Here is a 19,828-nt window from a genome sequence, read left to right as displayed (position 1 = left end):
CCTGCTATCTGACCGTGGCTGTCCTCTGTCTCCTGCTATCTGACCGTGGCTGTCCTCTGTCTCCTGCTATCTGACCATGGCTGTCCTCTGTCTCCTGCTATCTGTATATTTTGCGCAGTCTATCTCTGCTCACGCTGTTGCGTCAGCGTGTTCTCCTGCGTGTTGGCCATGTGTTGCACTGGAGCCAGACTTCAGCCGAGCACGTACGAACTGCGCATGCGTGAGTGGCAATAACTCTCCTACCAGCAGGCAGCGGTAGTGTGTATTCGTCATTCAAAACAAGCAACAACCGGAAAACAGAGAAGAAGAACTACGTGTGTGTGATATAAATAAACAACAGCTATGTGCGTTAGCTTCACCTAGCATGTGTTCTTTGCAGGTGTTTGTTGAGGTTTGATTATGACTGATTTTAGAAAGTAACGAAGTAACGCGTGTCGGGGCAATGTTAGTAACTGTAGTGTGATTACTGGATTATAAAAGTAGCGCGTTACACTACTCCGTTACCGACAAAGTAATATTATTACAGTAACGCGTTACAAAGTAACGCGTTACACCCAACTCTGGTGGCGACGAGAGTGTCATATTACTTCTCTCACGGCATGGTAGACGACGATCGACACGACTGTCTGCTCAGTGAGTTTGTTCTTTGGCACAAATCACACCTCATACAATTGAGGCGATTGAACGGTGCCGCGTCAAACGCGAGAGTTCAATTTGTTCAAGAGAGTCAAATTCACGTGACGCGTTCTCGCGGAAGCCAATCAGCGATGAGGATCTCAGCCTGCCGTCACTGACGTTCAACCAGAAAACATCAGCCGTTAGCTGTTAGCAGTTAGCACACAGAGCTCACAGCTCCTAGCTCGGCTCATATCCATAGCCGCGGGAAGTAGGGGTGCTGGGGGTGCTGTAGCACCCCCTGTTGGCGAGTGGTGTACATTTGAAAAACTGAGTGACCACCTAAATAAAAATTATTAAACTACATAAAATAGTTATGATTTTACTTAAAATAAAAATAGCTGTATACAGTAGCATATAATAGTCATAGTATATATTTGTATCAGTCAGATGGCTTGAATTTATTTTCCAAATAAAATCCGAGTCATCTAGGTCGTAGGTCGTGGGATAGTGACGTAATTGACGCGACACACACACTGCAGAGTGAAGACTTTCTAGAATGGCCCAAAAAACGATTTAGGATTTTTTTTCAACAAACAACCCAATAAAAAGAGTGGACCACCAGCTACTCCTCAGCCCACCACCTCTACAACTAGAGTAATATGACACAGAAGAGACTGACACATCTGACTTTGATGCATGTCCATAGTAACATTTTGGACAATGTGGATGTATCTGCTCTAATGAGGGTCTTCATTAGTGCCACCCCAGAGAGGAAGGCTACATTTGGAGTTTTGTGAAGCCCCAACACAAGGTAAGACGATATGTTCCTTTAATGCTGCTGCCGCTGTGCAGTGTGTTGCCTTGCCAATCAGTTAAAATTGAATTAATAGTTTTATTAATATTGTAAATAATATTTTCGTCTGACTATTTGTAATGTACGGAAGAGGATTAGGGCCACATGATTTTTTTTTTTTGGGAGGATTTGAAAAAAAACGTTTTTTTTATTCTCATCGCGTCCGGTGTGAACGCACCATAGAGCGATGCGATAGGAGCGATTAGGAAAGCCTCTCCTCTCTCTCGGCCAGTAAACTTGCTCTCCGGCCTCCTGATAGCCGCACCTTTCTGTTCGCCTGTCATTAGCACACACTCTGCCCTTTGTCCCTCGGCTTGTCTCAGTGACCTGCTTAGGGCTGCACGGCTGCATGGGGAGGTGTTTCTGACGAAACAAGAGACCACATCTGGGGGAGAATGTATCAAACAGCCTACCTGATCTATGATGAAAAGAAAAGCCCCCGCAGCACATTTGGGATTGTTTAGATGTATTGTTTCCTAGCTTGCAGAATAACAGCGTGGCTTTTTTTCAGTGTCCGTCAGCAAAGGTAAGGGAGAAAGAGCTGAGCACCGCACTAGCCATTACTCCTCACCTGATGAAAGGTCTTGTAACACTTCCACTGCTAGTGTTGGCAATACTCAGATGATTGTCCACTTATGGCTCACAAGAGCTTAATCTCCATGAATCTGAAGGACTGCAACCACCAATAAGGTTGGGAAGTAATCATGAAAAGTTTTCAATGTTTATAAAATGCAGCTTTGTAATCATAGTAATGTAATTACAGTCCAATAAAAGAGAAATTGCAAAGGAAAGTTGCAGTTTGAGTTTCGAACGACCTTCTGAAACATGGCTCACACATGTCAAACATGTGCGTATGTGTGTGTGTGTTGGGGGGGGGGGGACAAGGCCCAAAGCCGAAGGAGTGTGTCCTGAAGGGCCTTGAGTGTTTACAGCAGAGTAACATGAGGAGTGGACCAGCCTGTCCCGCCTACTCCATAACTCTAAATGCAGAACCACAGCTGTGTTTCTCTGTATTGAGGGACTAGGAAACAAAAATAGAGACTAGAGGGAAATAGTTAAATGAGCACCTGTAAAAGAAAATAAATGTTACATAACCAGCATGAGTATTTATCAGATATTGATCAATTACGGGTGAAGAAATGTACAAACGTCTTAGTCAAAGGTTTGAGGACAATGTGGAGGTCATTTACTGCTGCCCATGCATGTGTGCAGGCTAGTGTGTGTGTGTGTGTGTGTGTGTGTGTGTGTGTGTGTGTGTGTGTGTGTGTGTGTGTGTGTGTGTGTGTGTGTGTGTGTGTGTGTGCATGCGTGTGTGTGTGTGTGTGTGTGTGTGTGTGTGTGTGTGTGTGTGTGTGTGTGTGTGTGTAAGGGGGGATGGGGTACCACAGGAATTAGGTAATATTGACATGGTTTTTTCAACTCCACCCTCCAACACCACTAAGATCAATGTACCGATCAATAGAAGTCATTGACAATAACTGAACTTCTCATGTGATCAGTGAAGGAGAAAATTCACAATTGTTCAGTAGCATGTGTCCGACGTGCTCATCCATCACAATGATGGTCTGCAATTTAAAAAAAAAACATGCATACATCCTTTCAAATAAGATCATACACAAATGCACATGTGCAGAAATGCATGCAAACACACACAGCAGGGGGAAACAGGCTCTCCTCTGACACTGCATGATTGGTCACTTTTTCCCTCTCTCTCCCTTCCTGCTGAAATAGTTTTAACAAAAGAGAGGGAGGAGGGGGAGGGGTGGCGTGGTTGGGGGAGGGGATGTATGTGCTGCTCTGTTGTCACTGGGCGAGCGAGAGAGAGGGAGGGGGAGGGAGAAGGGAGCTGGAGGGCGAGCGAGGGAGTGTAGGAGAGAAGGATAGGGTCCCAGTACAACCTCCACACACACACACACACGCTCACACATGTACATGTCGGCTGCCCTGTTGTACTTTGTGGAATAGTGGATTACTTTCCTAATTGATTCCATCGTGGAACAAATTCAAGCATAACAGGTCAGTAAATATTTAGTGACTTGTTGAAAAATGTTTTGCTTTTATCTCCTTCCAGCAGTACTGACAATGTTTCTGCTGCTTCTTGCACATTCCTGTCATTTTCTATGCCCTCTTTATTATGTTGCTTAACATTGTACATGCTGAAGTTTCTCTTCTTAACACATATACTGTATATGACATATTCAATAGTTTGTCACATCATGTCTTTGCAGCTTGCACCGTTGTTTCCCCTCATGTATTCCATGTTAGAGATGAGAGCCTCCTTGCACTTTGCTGTTTTGGTTTGCAGTGTTTGTGATGAAATGTGGGTGGCCTTAAAGAATTAGAAACTTGTCTCCGCTGGTTGTGTGGTCAGAGAGAAAAAGCCCCCCTCTCTGTCAGGGCATTTAGCATTCAAACTGGTCGCTTGCACATGTGCATGCACATAAACAGACAGAAAAAAATGAGTAAAAGCAAAAGTGAGCGCATGGGAAACTTACGAGTCAATATTAGTTTTCTGCAAATATTTTCCAAAAGTAAATGTTCTCAATTGTCATTCTAACCTAATTCAACTTGTAGTAAAATGCAAGCAACATAAGAGCTTTTTTTAATGTATACATTTATCTTGAATTATGTCCCTATAATCTGGTTTTAATTGGCCACAATAGAAAAATAAACATCCTCCTCTTGTACAGTGTGTGTTTTGGTTCTAACCCTGGCATGTGTGTGCTCCTCAGGTGGCAGCGTGTCGGAGCGGTGTTGAACTGTGAAATGAACCATGGAGGGGTCCAAGAGGGCAGTCACTAGCCGAGCCAACACCACCACCACCAGGAGAAGCAGGAGGCCCCGCAGCATGCAGCTGGGCCCTCACTAGCACCAAGTGGACCCTCCTCTTCACCTGGGGCCAGGGCAGCAGAATGCTCAGTCCTGTCACCCCATACAGTAAGTCTGCACTGATTATTTGTACTTGACATGTGTGGATCATCCTGTCCAATGACGTATCTGTGTTGCATGTTCGTGAACAATGCAAACTAGGTTGATTTGAGTCTGTTTTTCTGCACAACTTCATCTTTTGTCCAGGACTCATCTCCTGTGGTTCAGTGGAGGGAAGCGAGGGGCTGGGGGGGTCTCAGAGAAGTCATTTTGAGAAGACAGATATACTAATGGCTTTAACAGCTGAGTCTCCAGACTCTGCTTTGAGGAATTTCACAGAAAGTGTTCATTTTCAGTTTTTTCAGCCCCTCCATGTGAATATAGTAACAATTTGTTGAAACAGACGGAAGCTAAAGCCCCACTGTCTTTCTCAGGAGCAGCATGTACTTGTGAAGCAGTGCAGAGAGCAGCGGACTTTTCTTTAAGAATACTAGGGATACATAAAATGTACGTATTTATAAACAATGATGGCACTATCACACCCATTTTCTTTATCAATGAACTGCAATCTAAAAGCTTGTCTATCAAACTATGATAATGGTGTTTTGTGTCAAACATTCATGAAAAATGCAACCGTATCAGAGTGGACAGATGTTCTGTGTTTGCAACATTAATATGTAAATGCAGATCAAATCAGATAAATCTCCTCGACACATCACAGTTCAGGCCGTGCTTGTATATGTGCTAATCATGAGAGGTTGCTATCCAGCCTGATGAATATGCTTATATTGATTGACTGGGCTATTGATTAGGCCAAGCTTTAACAGGATTACAACGCTAACCTGATTGGAATAATGCAACAGGGATTTATTTATAGGTTTCAATATTCTAAAGAGCGACACAGATGCACAGAGACAAACCACAGAAAAGGTCTGTCAGAAAGAGAGTTTTGCGAGCGGAGAGAAGTTTTAGTAACGTGCGTCTGTAACATTCCTCCCTCAAAAAGACTCACAGCGTCACGTTAACTTCTCACAAAAATCTCGACTACACGCAATCCTATAATAGTATTTATCTTTAAAAAAACAACACTATTTTGATAGCAGATTCTCACATCTCTTGTCCATTTTACACACACCCTCACACAAGTAAACATGCAATCACAATCAACCACACCTCAGTATGAGCTATGGCCATCACGATGATTAGCGGTTTTAGCCCCTTTTAGCCACTAGTTACCAGGGTGAAGTGAGTCTGTGAATGAAAGCCAGATCGTTAGTAACCTGGTGTCACCAGCTTCTCATTAGTCCTGCATAAAGGGACAAATAAACATTTACCCTCCGCCTCCATTCACACACACACATTAGTCCTCCATAGCAATCACGAAAGCTCGTAAAGCAAATTGTAGCACACCTTAGATCCTCATTAGGTGTTATAGTTAAGACCCGTGTTGCTGCGGGTAAAAGGACAGAGAAAGAGAAAAGTGAAGGGCAGATGGAGGGGACGCAAGGAGGGACTGGTCAGCTGCAGCCTGATATATGAGAGGACACAATAAGCAGAGAGGGGCCGTGTGTGTGTGTGTGTGTGTGTGTGTGTGTGTGTGTGTGTGTGTGTGTGTGTGTGTGTGTGTGTGTGTGTGTGTGTGTGTGTGTGTGTGTGTGTGTGTGTGTGTGTGTGTGTGTGTGTGTGTGTGTGTGTGTGTGTGTGTGTGTGTGTGAGAGAGAGAGAGAGCTAAAGGAGTGGGGGTGGGGAAACTGACCACACAGGCTCGGACACACAGCCCTGTCTTTACTACAGCACAGCAAGAAGGAGGCTGGGTCATGAAATGGAGACTTCAGGGCAAAACAAGAGTGAACAATTGTAAAATAAAGTAAAATATAATGAGGGGGAAAGGTGGACTACATTTATTTAAGGTCAAGTAGTTCGTCAGTAGAGCTTTGTGTTAAAATTGTCTGTTAAAGCAGGAAAAGCAAGATTCTCTCTTTAATTGCACTGTGGCTTGTGCTAAGAAATGTAGGTGAGAGGTGTGTACAAGTCGACTCAGATAAGGGACAGTAGTAGCTTGACTGACAGCTTTGTGGCCTGGTGGACTGTGCAGGCCTGGAGAAAAGGGGGAAGGGGAAAGAGGGAGGTTTTTTTCTCCTCAGCAGATCCCCCTTCACACTGGCCGCAGCGTTTTAGACTATGGTCACTGCTTACATAACAATCTAACCCTCATTTACTCGGTAAGCAAATAAGACAGAGATAGCTGTGTGATGAGTGTGGACCAATGAGAACCCTGACAGGCTCCATGTGTATTCATATCCCATTTTTCCTCTGATGTATTGATTTTACAGGCAGTGGTGTGAATTAACTCTAACTAATACAAATCGGCCAATAATGCGCAAACAGCTGATAGGGTCATTCATCAGCACTGTAAGTGAGCGTGTTCTCTCGCTGCCTTCCTCCAGCCACAGAGTGGACAGTGTGTGGTGAGCGTGTGGAGAGGATATGTGCTTTGTAAATAGATCTCAGGTTAGATTCCTGGCATTCCTGCAGCCTGACTCATCCCATAGATGACCATGAGCTCCTCTGCCTGTTGGCCAGCTGAAGCTAAACACAGCGCCTGAAGCACAATATAGAAGCTAGCTGGAGCCTGTGAGTGCATCTGGGCGTGTGTTTCTGAGTGTCTGTCCATCCTCAGGAAATGTAAGTCTTTGTTTATTGTGAGTGGAGTAAAAAGCACTAACAGAGGACCTTTCAGCTCCAGATTTTGGTTTCCACTCCCCATCGAGCCAACCAGCCTGTAATGCTTCACAACCCCCCAAATCCCCAACCCAGTCAACCCCTTCCCCCACACGTACTTTCATCTAATTAACCCCTAATTACTCATACTGACCATGCAGTGGACGACAAGTCAGGCTATCCTCCACTGATGCACAGAAAACCTCTGTGACTTTCTTAATTGTGTTTACTTGAAAGAGAAAATCATTTGGTTTAATTGCTGCATATCTTATCGATGACAACATGTGACGGTTCGAGCAGTGAGGTTTTAGTGGAGGTTGTTGACAGCTCGATAGAGAGATGAGAGAGTTACACTCAGTCCAGTTCCCGTTTCACAAATGGATCAAGCTCTTGTTTTCAGGGTTTCTGCAGGTTCTTAAAATTAAGACTCTTTTGCGGGCATAGGAAGATTTGTATGAAATACAATAAGTGCTAGAATAACTTATAATCCATTGACATGAAAGTAGTAATATACATCAATGAATATAACGGGGTAAGTTGGCTCATATATATCATGGCAATTCTGATCAGGGTTAAATAACTCAACTCAATACTTTTAACTTTATTGTCAGGGAGGAACTTCATTTTTAATAAAAATGTAATCTTATTTACAAAAAGCTAAGAATTAATACATGGAACTAAGAAAAATACCAAATTCCTAACACCCTATTGTTTATTTGCAAATTAACAAAACAATGCAGCATAACCTTTAGATATATTAACTTTGAGATCTATTGAATTGTAATTAAGAACATTTTAGGTCTAAATTTAAGATTTTGAAGGACCTGCAGAAATCCTGCATTCCACATTGACGAGACGTGTTCTGGTGGACCTTGAGGCCATGTAGCATATGTTTAGGTCACGATGACGAGAGAAGTGGAAGAATTTACATCGGCACTGTAATTATACATCACTTCCGGCTCTGGGTAGATTAAAGGAGAATTACTTGTTTGTGTTGGGATGATTAAAGAATCTCAAGTCAGATTTATAATTGTGAGTGTAAGTGTCAAGGCAGCTACACTGCAGGGCACTCTGCGGTTTCTTTAAGTTCCCGGAGGATTTTGCGGCAGCTTACATACGCCTCTCACCACATGTATACAACTCTAGTGTCTGCAGGACTGGTCTGCGTGGGATGTTAGTATTTCCCTCTAACCTCGTTATGCCTGATCCCCTCTTGCCACAACACGTTCAGTGGAGCACTTTCCTGATGTCATCTCACTCTTCTCAATATTAATGCAAACATTTGTTATTATTTAATTAGCAAAGCCATTTTGAAACGTGCACATTTACTGTTACTGTGAAGAAATGAATGTTTGGAGTAAGATGTTGGTATTGAACTGAGACCTAAGACTGGTCCAAGTGTCACTTCGCCGTAGCTTGAGGTTAGGCGTTCATGTTTTCAAATAAAGTCAAAATGATCAGCATTCTCATTCATTTCAATGTGAGAAAGAGCAAAGGGGAAATTCGAGGTACAGTGGGCTGAAAATACACTGACTCACTGAGTGCAGGACAGTACATGCACTGAGCAACCATATTGTGACAAAATGTTTCTGTACGTCAAAAAAGAACTTATACTATAAGTAACTATGAATCTTTAACGTATAACATTTCTTAAGTAACCTTCCTAGCCGTGATGACAGTTACAGCCTACAAGGAAGTGACGTAGGAAACGCGTAGTGACCGCACACATAGCATAACAGATTTCTTTAAATAAACCGACGGCTCTTTCTTGGTGCTGTTTCTATGTTTTCTCCTCGCTGTGAGCTGCCCCTTCATCGGCTGTGTCCAGCAGCCGCACTGCTGCAGGACACAGAGGAAGCGCTGGTGGACAGTATGATAATCACAATGATTAAGGAAAGCTGTCATAGCACCAAGCCGGCTTAGTACTCATCTTTGTCTCTTGGTAAGCCAAGCATGGCCAAGAATGGAGGGGTGTTTCCAAGCTCTGAGCCAACATGAGGTGCTAGATTAGAGTAAGGGGCTCCCCTCACTCATCCTTCCTAATACCCCAACCCTGCTCGCTAAAATCCTCACTTTAACACAGATGTCTGATGCCAGAGCACTTGGGAACAGTAAGAGGTTTTAATCTGGCCCAAAATCTTAATGGAAAATAGGCAAACATGGTTGCATTCTCTAAACTACTTAGTATCTATTGGGAATATGTGATCATGAAAAATAGTATATTATTTGTCACCTGACAAAGAATAACAATGGTTTATTAAGCGTTACATTACAAACTGTAGTTTGCTAGTTATTGTCATTTTAGTAATTAGTGCTTTATTATAATAGGTATACCCTCTATAGGTAACATTCTGCATGTACTTGTTTATAGTAGTGGCATCTGCCGATACAGTATGAAACAAATACAAACATGTTCACTTTCAAAAAGAAAAGAATAGGTATAAATGTGACGCTAAAATGATTAACAGCAGTCACTACTAACTGGGGCATGGTGAAAATAGAGGTCATTTTATATTTCTATAACGTTGTATATTGCGATAAAATATGTCTTCTAGTCAGTAAATTAATTTAAAAAGTCTATATGAAATAACACTAGGTAAAGATAAAATGATAAACAGTGTAATTACAGGCCTAGTGTATTTCAGATCTGAAATGATTTAGAAAGCATACAATTTTCTTTTGTTTAGACAATTTTTAGGATATATATATTTTCATATTGCTCAGACATTTTCTGCCTTTAAACATTCTTATTTTGTAACCATGTATGTAACTATTATTATATCTGCTCTTATAATGTTGTGCTATTGCACACAATAATGATCAACATTTGTTGTGTTGCTCAGCCTGGGAATAAAACCTTCTTCTGAGTTTTTGGTTTGCAGCCAGCTCCTGGGAGATTGTCAGAGAGCGCTGACACTGCAATAAGCCTCGAGTACTCTAATCCTTCATTAGTCTGGTTTCAGGCTGGTCCTGAGCCCAGGCAGACCCTCCAGTTTATTCTTGCATCTCCTGATCACACAGTGATCCTCAGTTTTAACATTCCTCCGCTGCATTTTGAGAAGGATCCCAGACACATTAGATTACTGTGGTTTAATATGTCTCGGATAAATGATCAAGCATCGGGTGAAGACGGGGTGGGAGGAGTAGATTGAAGGTGAAGTGGCGATCGGTCGCTCGTGTCTGCAATCGGCATGACCAGTGAGTATCAGTGTGAAGAGCGTGTGTTTCTGCTGGATGAGTGCGAACACTGCAACAAGGCGTCAGTCTCTTTCTCAACAAAGTTTGTAATACTCTCGTTAAAACCCCTTCCTCAGCCTAAAACTGGAGAGGTAAACATACTATTGTAGAAACTATTTGTACAGCTGTAAAGTCTGATATTGGGTATAACAATATAGACCAAAATCACAATTTTGCCACAAAGAGCTTTACAATCTGTTAAACCAACAACACCATCTGTACTGCTGTACCCTCGATTAAAGAAAAGAGAAAAAACTAAGAACAAAATAAACTCCAGTCTCAGAAAGTCATTTAGTTGTCAAAGGAGTAACAACCTTCCAACTCTCCCCCTCTGAAGACGCTGGGATGCTTCCTACGGACACACACTGACACAGGACCCTTTTTATGGCTCTGATATTGATACTAAGCGCACACAGTAGACACTGTAGTTACGAGTTATAGGGTTTAGGGGCTCCCTAACCTTGTGCCCATTAGATATATTCATGATCAGTAGATTACTCTGAAATACAAAGAATCAACTCCCTCTGGTCGGGGTTAAACATTTTACTGGTTGGTTATTTTTTATTCTAAATCTAGTGTACAGAAACATCTCTTGTATTCCTTCATTTTGAGCAGTTTTTGTGAATCTGTTTACCTAGAAAGAAGTGTGTGTGTGTGTGTGTGTGTGTGTGTGTGTGTGTGTGTGTGTGTGTGTGTGTGTGTGTGTGTGTGTGTGTGTGTGTGTGTGTGTGTGTGTGTGTGTGTGTGTGTGTGTGTGTGTGTGTGTGTGTGTGTGTGTGTGTGTGAACATAAGCTTTGTGCAAATACTGTTTTAATGCCCAGGATGAGCACCATGGCCAGTCAGAACTCCCAGGAGCACAGGGTGGAGCTTTGCTGGTCGAGAGCACTGCGATCCCTGGATTGGATGAGTGGGATTATTGGGCTGAAGGATCATTTAATTTAGGGATCAACATGTGGACCGTTTGAGACCCATCTGGTGGTCCTGGTGGACATGTCACACAACCTGCCATTCACCACATGTACGCTGTTTAAGAGCAGGCATGTGAGTCGTCCATAGAAGGCAAAAGGCCAAAACTCAGAACAGTTACAAAGAAAAGATACATTTATGCCAAAATATTGCAAGAGATATTGATGCCAATGTATTGATATAAAAAAAAACATGGACTTGGTCCACCCCTGTTGGTGAATCTGAGGCGGTAACTTCTTCCATGTCCAGTGCTGTTGTAGGGAAGCCCCTCTGGCTCTGGCCTGGGGTCAGGACAGTTTTATAATACTCTGCAATGCCTGGAATGTCAGACTAAAGCCAGTTCAAAAAGACAAGGCCTGCAAAAGCCAATCAAAGCCCACAACCAATAAACCAGTGGATTGCTTGTTTGTGTGAATGTGCATGTATTATCACACATTGCACGTCAAATTCTGATCAAATCGATCGGTTAATAGTGGTCGTAGATAAACTGGTCCAGTCTTGCTGGGCAGTATGATGAAAACCTACTCCGATACCCCCTCCGCACACTGACCCCGCCTCCTATCCCCCCGTCCAGCAGACCCCTGAGGTTTGGGCCGAATTAGATCACACGCTCGGTGGGGGCGGCTTTGTGGACTAAGAGAGTCACAGAGAGACAACAATGGCCCTAATGTGAGAGAGGCAAAGGCAGAGGGCAGCTCGCGGGCTGATAGAGGCTTATCGCCGTGGAGACCGGGCTGGGGGCTATGTTGCCGGCTTCACATAAAGATTAGAGCAGTTGTCCCCTGCCTGGACGAGGCTGTGTAGACGAGCACAGGCTAAGCATTGACATGGTTCTGGAAAAAGGGTCAGCCATCCGATGTGATTATGAGGGCAGATAATATTCATGAAGCTGGACTCAGGAGGAGGCAAAACATCTCAAACATCTGGGTTGGACAAAATGCTGCAAAAACAGTTCTCTTCATTAACTCTGATACATTATTTATTTTGAGGGTTGCTGATGTCGGCCAAAATCTGTGGTGAATTGCATGGGTTAAGAATCTTAGTTGATGCATAAACAAAAACCAGTACTTGTTTTGTATAGTGGTGTCAATCGATAAAAAAATGTAATACTGCTAATCACAATAATTATCTAGGATTAATCACATCATGAATAATCAGTTTAAAGAGTAGTATTAACTTGAATTTAAACCAACACATGTGTGGTGTTTTTTTACTTTATAAACTTTTCTACTTTTTTTTTTTTTGGTTGTGTGATTTGGGGATGGGTTGAGCTTTGTATATATTTTTTATATTCGAAGACCCATTTAAATGTTTTCACTTGTGTGGACTAATTCAGCTCTGGTCTCGTTTTGTCAGGTCTGTTGAAGATGCACTGGTCCCCGGAGCACGCCGCCCCCTTATCTCAGTGGCCTGAGCAGCACCTAGATGTCACCTCTACCACCTCACCACCGTCTGCCCACAAACACGACCCCTACGGCGCGGCTGGTCGCCGTGGCTACGGCCCTGGAGGTTACCCCTGGGCCAGTGATGACATATCGGCCCTTACTGCTTCTTCTCTGCTCAAACGCTACGCTGAGAAGTACTCAGGCTTGGAGCTGGCCTACGATCGCCCTCCTTCAGGGGCCTACCCTGAGCCTGGGACTTTCCTGAAAACTGAACCTGAGCCATGGGTTCTAGGTCAGGGCATGGAGTGTTACCCTGGACTGGAGGCATTAACTGGCAAGGTGGGCATCCCAACCACAGGAAGTGTGACAGTCGTGAGCAGTAACTTGGCCTCTGAGCCAGGCTTCGGTGGTGCTGGCTCCTGCGGGGCCCCGTCCTCTCAGGATTACCCTCCTGCCTACAACAGCACCTACCTGTCCTCAGGTTACTGCCCTCAGCCCGGTGCAGCACTTCCCCCTGCCCCTCTACACTCTCTGCAGGCCTCACCCACTCTAGTGCCTAGCTACAGTGCCAGTACTCCTGTCTACAACTACCCCCCAGGGTGCTACCCCCAGCCCGGCCTGTCCTCTGGATACAGCCACCCCAGTGCCTCCTACCTGCCCCCTGGAATCAGTGCCCCTACTCCACTGGCCCCGAGGCCCACCATGGTTGGGGGCGGTTACAGCTACCAAACTCACAGCCTTGGAGGGAGCTCCGAGGGAGGGGTGCCGCTGAAACGCAAGGCCTTCGAGATGGCAGAGGAAGCACAGGAGGGGGCGGAAGTGGAGGGATCCCGCTACAGAAAGTACGGAAACGGTCATAGCAAAAGTCACGGCAATGGGCATGGCAATAGGCACGGCAACGGCTACGATTTGAGCGTCTCTGCCTCAGACCCACAGGCCTACAAACCAGGAAAGCCCATGATGTCCCCCTCCTATGGCGGGGCAGGAGACTACAGCCCCCCGTCAGGCCTGGCAGGAGAGAGTGCTTCAGCGGAGCACAGCTTTCCTCAGCAACAGGGAATGTCTATGAAGATCCCCGCATCGCACACACGATCTGAGGACCCCGCTGCTGGGCGCTGACAACAGAGAGGATCTCCGTTTGAAACCAACCAGGCTTCTTAATCTAGGGAACAACATTGGATCTGTCAATGAAAGGTTTAATTTCACTAGTGTACACAAGACTGGTATTTCTTGTGCATCTTTAATATTTTCATTATTCCTGTTTTTCCAAAGATTCGCAGAGGCATTTTGCCCTGTAAGGTTGAGGTAAGTCTTAGGGGTGAGGTTAAGGCATTCTCTACATAGATAGCTTTAAGACAGTCTAAAGGTGTGAGTGTCTGTTTCTCTCAGGATCCTATTTATTTCCTTTTCTGCTACTGCTGCAGCTTCACTGAAACGTTGCTGTTTTAGAAGTTGTTGTAATTATTTGTGGCCATTATGTATGTAAAAGGCCTTTGACTGCAATGCTTTTAACCACACCACAAAAAATCATTACTGACCAAAAAGTAAGGAGAGCAATAACTGAGATGGTGAGATTGCCATACTACTTCAGCACAATCACTGCTACTTTACACAGCTGACCCTGAGGCTCGGTGTGTCGCCCTGCCTCGAAAAATGAATGTTTCCCCGCTCATCCCTCGCTTTCTCGCCACCTTTACTCACTCTAAACTTTCTTTCAGTTTTCTTTTCTCGTTCTTTATCTTATCCTATCCAGGTGTCCTGCTTCTTTTTTGGCAAAAACGTATTTTTTTCTTGACTGTCCAGTTAATTCTTAACAAGCTGCTTATCAAATGATTACATATAGAGTACATGAAACCGACCTTTAAAATTGTTATGATGTAAAAAGTGGGGAAATAATCTCAAATGTAATGTTCATTTAAAAATGTATTTAGCTTTCACAAACCGCATACCTGTAGATGCAGATTTCTCCTCATCTTGGAACGAACAGCTTTATTTCTAAGGAATCTGCAGATAAAAATGCAGCTTACACATTTACTATTAAAATGATTGCAAGCAATAGTGATTGTACAAATCTACAAAACAACAACAACAATGCTTAAGTCTGCATACTATAAAACTTCACTCAGAGAAAACAGTTTAACGGCCTGTTTGTTACTTCTGTTTGGATGCACAGCCCGGACTGAGAGTCTCAGCGGAGGATAAGTGCTTTTGAGTGCCTCGACTTTTTTTGCTCAGTATTACATTCTTAATGAAGATCCACCCGCTTGTTTGCTATACGATTTACTTTTCTCTCTTTTTTTAAATATGCATTCTCTTTACTTTTGCCTCTCAAAAGGATGATTATAGTCGTGTTATTGAATACTCAGGAAGAATATTGTTACCTCAGAATGATAAAATAAGATTGTATGTTATTACCTTAGGGTGTTTGTAGGGAGCTTTATGGAGCAAGATGAAAACGGAGCCATGGCTTTTATTAAGAGCAAAACAAACTCTGAACACTTCAGGGAAACAACACACTTACAAGGCCTTTGATACTAACAGTAGAACACACACACACACACACACACACACACACACACACACACACACACACGTACAAATACACTGCTTCTTAGCTCTGGGAAAATTAAACTTGAGGTTTTTGTACCAAGGCCTGAAATGTTGAATGTAATTCAGATATTTTTTTTAAAAGGACAATATTCGCCATAATGTACATCAATGATGTTTTTAGATATATGAAACATATTTTCTTCATGTATAGATGTAATTCTCTTATAGGTTTTGGTGGAGAAATGAATGACGTGTAAAGTGTTAGTGTAGTTAGCTGTAGGGAATAGTTTTTCTGTGGACAAATTCAAAATTGAGCACTCCTGAAAAAACAACTTTGACATATCAAGACGTACAAATATTATGCTCTATAATAGGTATGTCAAATGTCTTAATAGTGTCCAGTTTCTTAAATTAGTATTTTAAACTGCTTGGCACACTTTCACCAGCTTGATTTGAGCTCTAACATGAATTGACATCATGAAGAAGGGAGAAGTTAGATATTTACAAAGTATGTGCACTGTCAGAAAATATGTACAGTTACAACTGTAAATCTTTATTTCCACCGAGTTGTAGCTTTGTAACTCCACAATCCCTTCATACTTTGTGCCATACCAATATTTGTTGTGAAAAAGCATGTGCAGAGAGCGAATCCCCTTTTAAATAGAAAGATTTAGGCTGAAATGCAGATTCAGATTTAGTGTTACATTTTAAGTGTTGAAAAGGTATTTTATTGGAAATATATTCATGAAATTTAACTGGCTGAAAAAATACCTGCAGCACACAAATATTACGTTTAAAAATATGATTTAGAAAAAGCTAATTAACAAAAAGGTGTTACACAAAACATCATGTATTCTTACCCCCAGATTTTAAAAGTATTTAAGCGCTTAGCTAAAACAAGTGAATGCTCTTCAACGCCTCACAAAGAATGTGCTCTACATGAACCTACACACTGCAACAAACGACAGTATATCCGTTTTTCTTTTGGTGTTACTCTGATTCATTGAAGTTATAAGTTGAATGTGTCCAACTGACAGAAAAAGGCGTTTCACTGTTATATATCAGTTCAGTTATCTTTTGTTGTATCTTGTACATTCTCTGTAACCATTTCTACCTCATTTTGAAGACATTGTACATGGAAGTATTTATTTCATGTCATTTCACATGCCAGTTTAAGAGCAATGTTTCCAATTGTTTTGACCTGTAAAAAGTCTACCTCACTAAAGACTGTTGTGTCATGGAAATGAAGATATCACACCAAAAAAACCTGACTTTGTCTTTTTGTCTGTGTAATTCCAAAAGTGTTTGAAATGGGTATGCTTTAATTTTTACCTAAAATGTTCTTATATCTTGTCCTTATACATATAAGTTTGCTCTTTTAAACCAGGTACAAGCCTAATATATGATAATTGATTGTTAATTCTAAATGCTTTATTTTATTGGTCCATATTTTTATTTCCTAGGACCTTTTCTCAAAAGAAACATGTATTAATAGTAATACACTACATTGTGTTCACATGGTACAACACATTCCAATAATTAACCTTAGGCCTGTGAGTCACTAAATAGGAAATCAGTCAAACAGGCAAACGTGTGCAATATATGTACAGGCCACTCACCGTATAAAAGGAGTAAGGTTTCATATGATAAATAAATAATTATAATATTTACTTGGAATTTCTTTCAAGGAAATTCCTCTGTGATTTAAAAGTGTCTCTGAGTATTGTCACTGTTTCCCTATAATCTGTATTATTACTTACCCGAATACTTTCTAGTAATTCTTAAAACTAAAATAGACCAGTGAAATCAAAAGTTACCAATATCTTTTTTCTCTTGTGAGTCATTTTGTTAAAACAATATTTTGTCCAAGTTGTGAAACTGGAGGGGAGCCAAGGGGCCATTTGTGTTATGTACAGAGCCCATAATAAGCTCAAGAGAGCGTAGAATAAAAGGACAGGAAGAGTGGGGAAGACCCTGACCCTCTTCCCCTTGACACCACCCCCTGTCCACAGCTTCATTGTCTGGAGGGCGGAGGGCATGCGCTGGCGTGTGACAGATGTCCAAAACTTTTGTCCTTTCCATCCACAGTGAAATAACCCTGCTGCCTGCAACACCAAAGTATCTCACAGCAAAACCTCTTTGTCCCAAACTGTTTTACATAAAATGTATCTTCAACTATAGTGACCAACCGCCTAAAGCCCCTGCATCATAAAGAAACCTCAAACCACATTCCTGTGACTGGCTGCAGGAATTAAACCAGCTATGCTCATTAAAGCCTTTCGCTTAGTGTCTGGTCTCATTTATTAATCCCAGCTCAACCTCTCACTGCCCGACTCACTTCTCACTGAGCAATCAGCTCAGCAAACCATTAATAAGTACATCAAGTTTAGATTTAGTTGCCATCAATTCAACCGATAATATGCAAACTGGGCCCCTTTCCTAAATTCAATGCCTCTGTCAGCCCTAACAATCATATCAATTTCTTCTCCAACTCACACAGACAATGGCTGCTGCTGCTTCTGCTGCTGCACTAGTGGCAGTTTAAAAGTATAACAGTGACATCTATAGGCTCTTATCAGAAGTACCTCATTGTATTGAAACATTGTCAAAGCAATAGTGATAATTGATAGACAACTACCAGAAACTGTTGCAAAGTCATTCACAACATTTAGAGAAAATGTAAACACATTTTAAATCATAAGTTAATACACATTAGGGAGGCCCTATTAGGCTTTTTTTTGGTTTTCCATGTCATGTTCCCCCTGCCTGAAAGGCCTCGATAGGAATCCTTTGTGTGACATCACTATGTAACACTCATGCTTCCGCTCCAACACATTGTAAGATGGGCTGGGGCGGGACATCTCTAAGCGGTAAACCAATCACAACAGAGCTGGACAGCTAACCAATCAGAGCAGACTGGGCTCTGGTTTCAGACAGAGGGTGAATGTGCTGCAGCATAGGCAGTATGAGAAAGATAAAGTACTTTTTGAAAATGTAAGCATGTAAACATGTCACAGTAGAGATACTAAATACAAATATGAACCTGAAAATGAACATTATCCTCTTACCCAGAGGTGATACCGTACAGTTTCTGATTGCTCTGCAGATCTTCAGTCTGAGGGGAATCTTCAGTTTGTCCAGCACTGAGGTGGACCGCACTGCAAAGTCTGTAAAACGTAGTAGTAGTAGTTGTTTCGATGTGTTCTTAACTCAACAATGTAGAAACTTTAAGGTTTACACTTTTTATGGAAAGAGGTAATGGTGAAAGAAGCATTCAGATCATTAAGTATAATATTGAGAAAATAACCCTCCTTTTACCAATACAACTTTTCCATCAAGAACTGTTCTAGCTTTGTCAAACAAAGTTAATCTGCAAGTTAAGTAGAAGGAATAAGTAAGGGATAATGTGCAGTGACGCGATCATTATGGGGAAAAGAACACCGACAGGCTGATCAGGAGCCCGACGAGAAGCAAACTGCATGCAGTTTGCTTTTCAGCCCAACTGTATACAGTTAAATCGACCGGACTTCTTTCTGAAGATGTGAGCGTCCTTAACAACGGTCAATAAGTCCTTGACAGCGGTCTAGCTGTTCGGTATTAACAACGTGTCACGTGTTCTGAATTGACCAATCAGAATCGAGTATTCAACTAAGCCATGTAATAAAGCACATTAATAGCAGCACATAATATAGATATTAAATAAAAAAGATTCATATTCTTTCCTTAAATATTTGTTTTCACATTCACCTTGTTTGCTAGCCTGACTGTCGGTTTTAGGAGACTGGAGAATCGCAATATAAATGCAGTATATTTACATTTAAGCAATTTCTCATACATTTGACCAATACTCATTATTCTCAGTAATAATAATAATATAGCCTACAGTTTATCAGCCAGCTAGGCTAAAGTTGATGGGTTGTTGGACTTTTACGGCCCGTCCACACTACAGCGTCGACAGCGTCGCGTCCACACTACAGCTTCAAAAAAAGCTTGGAGCTGGGCGTGTCTGAAGCTTGGGGATTTTATTCAAGCAACGCGACCAACAACCAATCACATGAATCTCCCGCCCCCGACATACAAAGCAAAACCCCCCGGGGATTTTATGGGAGCAATATATATATAAACTCCCCAAACAGGTGAAAACCTACCAGTTTCACCCACTGTCTCTGCCACCTCCCTCCATGCCTGGTTCCTCCGGTTTGTATCCCGGTAGGTGAAGAGGGTCTGGTCATACAAAACCGGGTGATTTGCTACAGCGATAATTAGTTTCTCCTCCATCTTTTTTTTAAATATAGAAATGAACGGCGGGATATCTCTCCCAGCTTAGACGCGGTTTGATTGGCTACGGCTTGAGCTGTCAGATTTTCCGAAACGGGATTTGATTGGCTGGCGCTGGCTACAGACGACGGAGACGGCGGAGACGGACCGCTATGCTACCCACAATTCAGTTCGGCGAAAAAGCGAGGCAACGTGACGTCACCCCATTCAAAGTGAATGGGCAGATTGGAGCTGTCGACGCTGTCGTGTGGACGGGCCGATAACAACAGGGCCGACCAGAGAACTAAACTGGAGGATCCTGATTCCTGTGGTCTAAAAAAAACAAATGTTGGTGAACATTTTGTAGTAAAA

General features: G+C 42.4%; 1 protein-coding gene across 2 annotated transcripts; it reads left to right on the top strand.

The window, feature by feature from the left end:
• Positions 1-1,787: 1,787 nt before the first annotated feature.
• On the top strand, positions 1,788-16,449 carry LOC117447439 (fidgetin-like protein 2). 2 transcript variants are annotated; one of them, XM_034084189.1, is made up of 3 exons: positions 1,788-1,997; positions 4,204-4,408; positions 12,621-16,449. In XM_034084189.1, the coding sequence occupies exons 2-3, from the start codon at positions 4,384-4,386 to the stop codon at positions 13,766-13,768; spliced, it is 1,173 nt and encodes a 390-aa protein (XP_033940080.1). In that variant the 5' UTR covers positions 1,788-1,997; positions 4,204-4,383; the 3' UTR covers positions 13,769-16,449. The 2 variants fall into 2 exon arrangements, with proteins under 2 accessions (XP_033940080.1, XP_033940079.1); XM_034084188.1 differs by lacking the exon at positions 1,788-1,997 and adding an exon at positions 3,344-3,487.
• The last annotated feature ends 3,379 nt before the right edge of the window (positions 16,450-19,828 follow it).

Source organism: Pseudochaenichthys georgianus, chromosome 5 (genome assembly GCF_902827115.2).
Source record: "Pseudochaenichthys georgianus chromosome 5, fPseGeo1.2, whole genome shotgun sequence".
Lineage (NCBI taxonomy): Eukaryota > Metazoa > Chordata > Actinopteri > Perciformes > Channichthyidae > Pseudochaenichthys > Pseudochaenichthys georgianus.
The sequence above is the reverse complement of the archived record's forward strand: the minus strand, read 5'-3'. Positions and strand labels throughout refer to the sequence as shown.

Bases quoted from the DNA above. Each gene is read 5' to 3' on its own strand.
- LOC117447439 (XM_034084189.1), top strand. From the start codon at position 4,384: ATGCTCAGTCCTGTCACCCCATACA. The intron at 4,409-12,620 runs GTAAGTCTGCAC...TCGTTTTGTCAG, and splicing joins CAGTCCTGTCACCCCATACA to GTCTGTTGAAGATGCACTGG.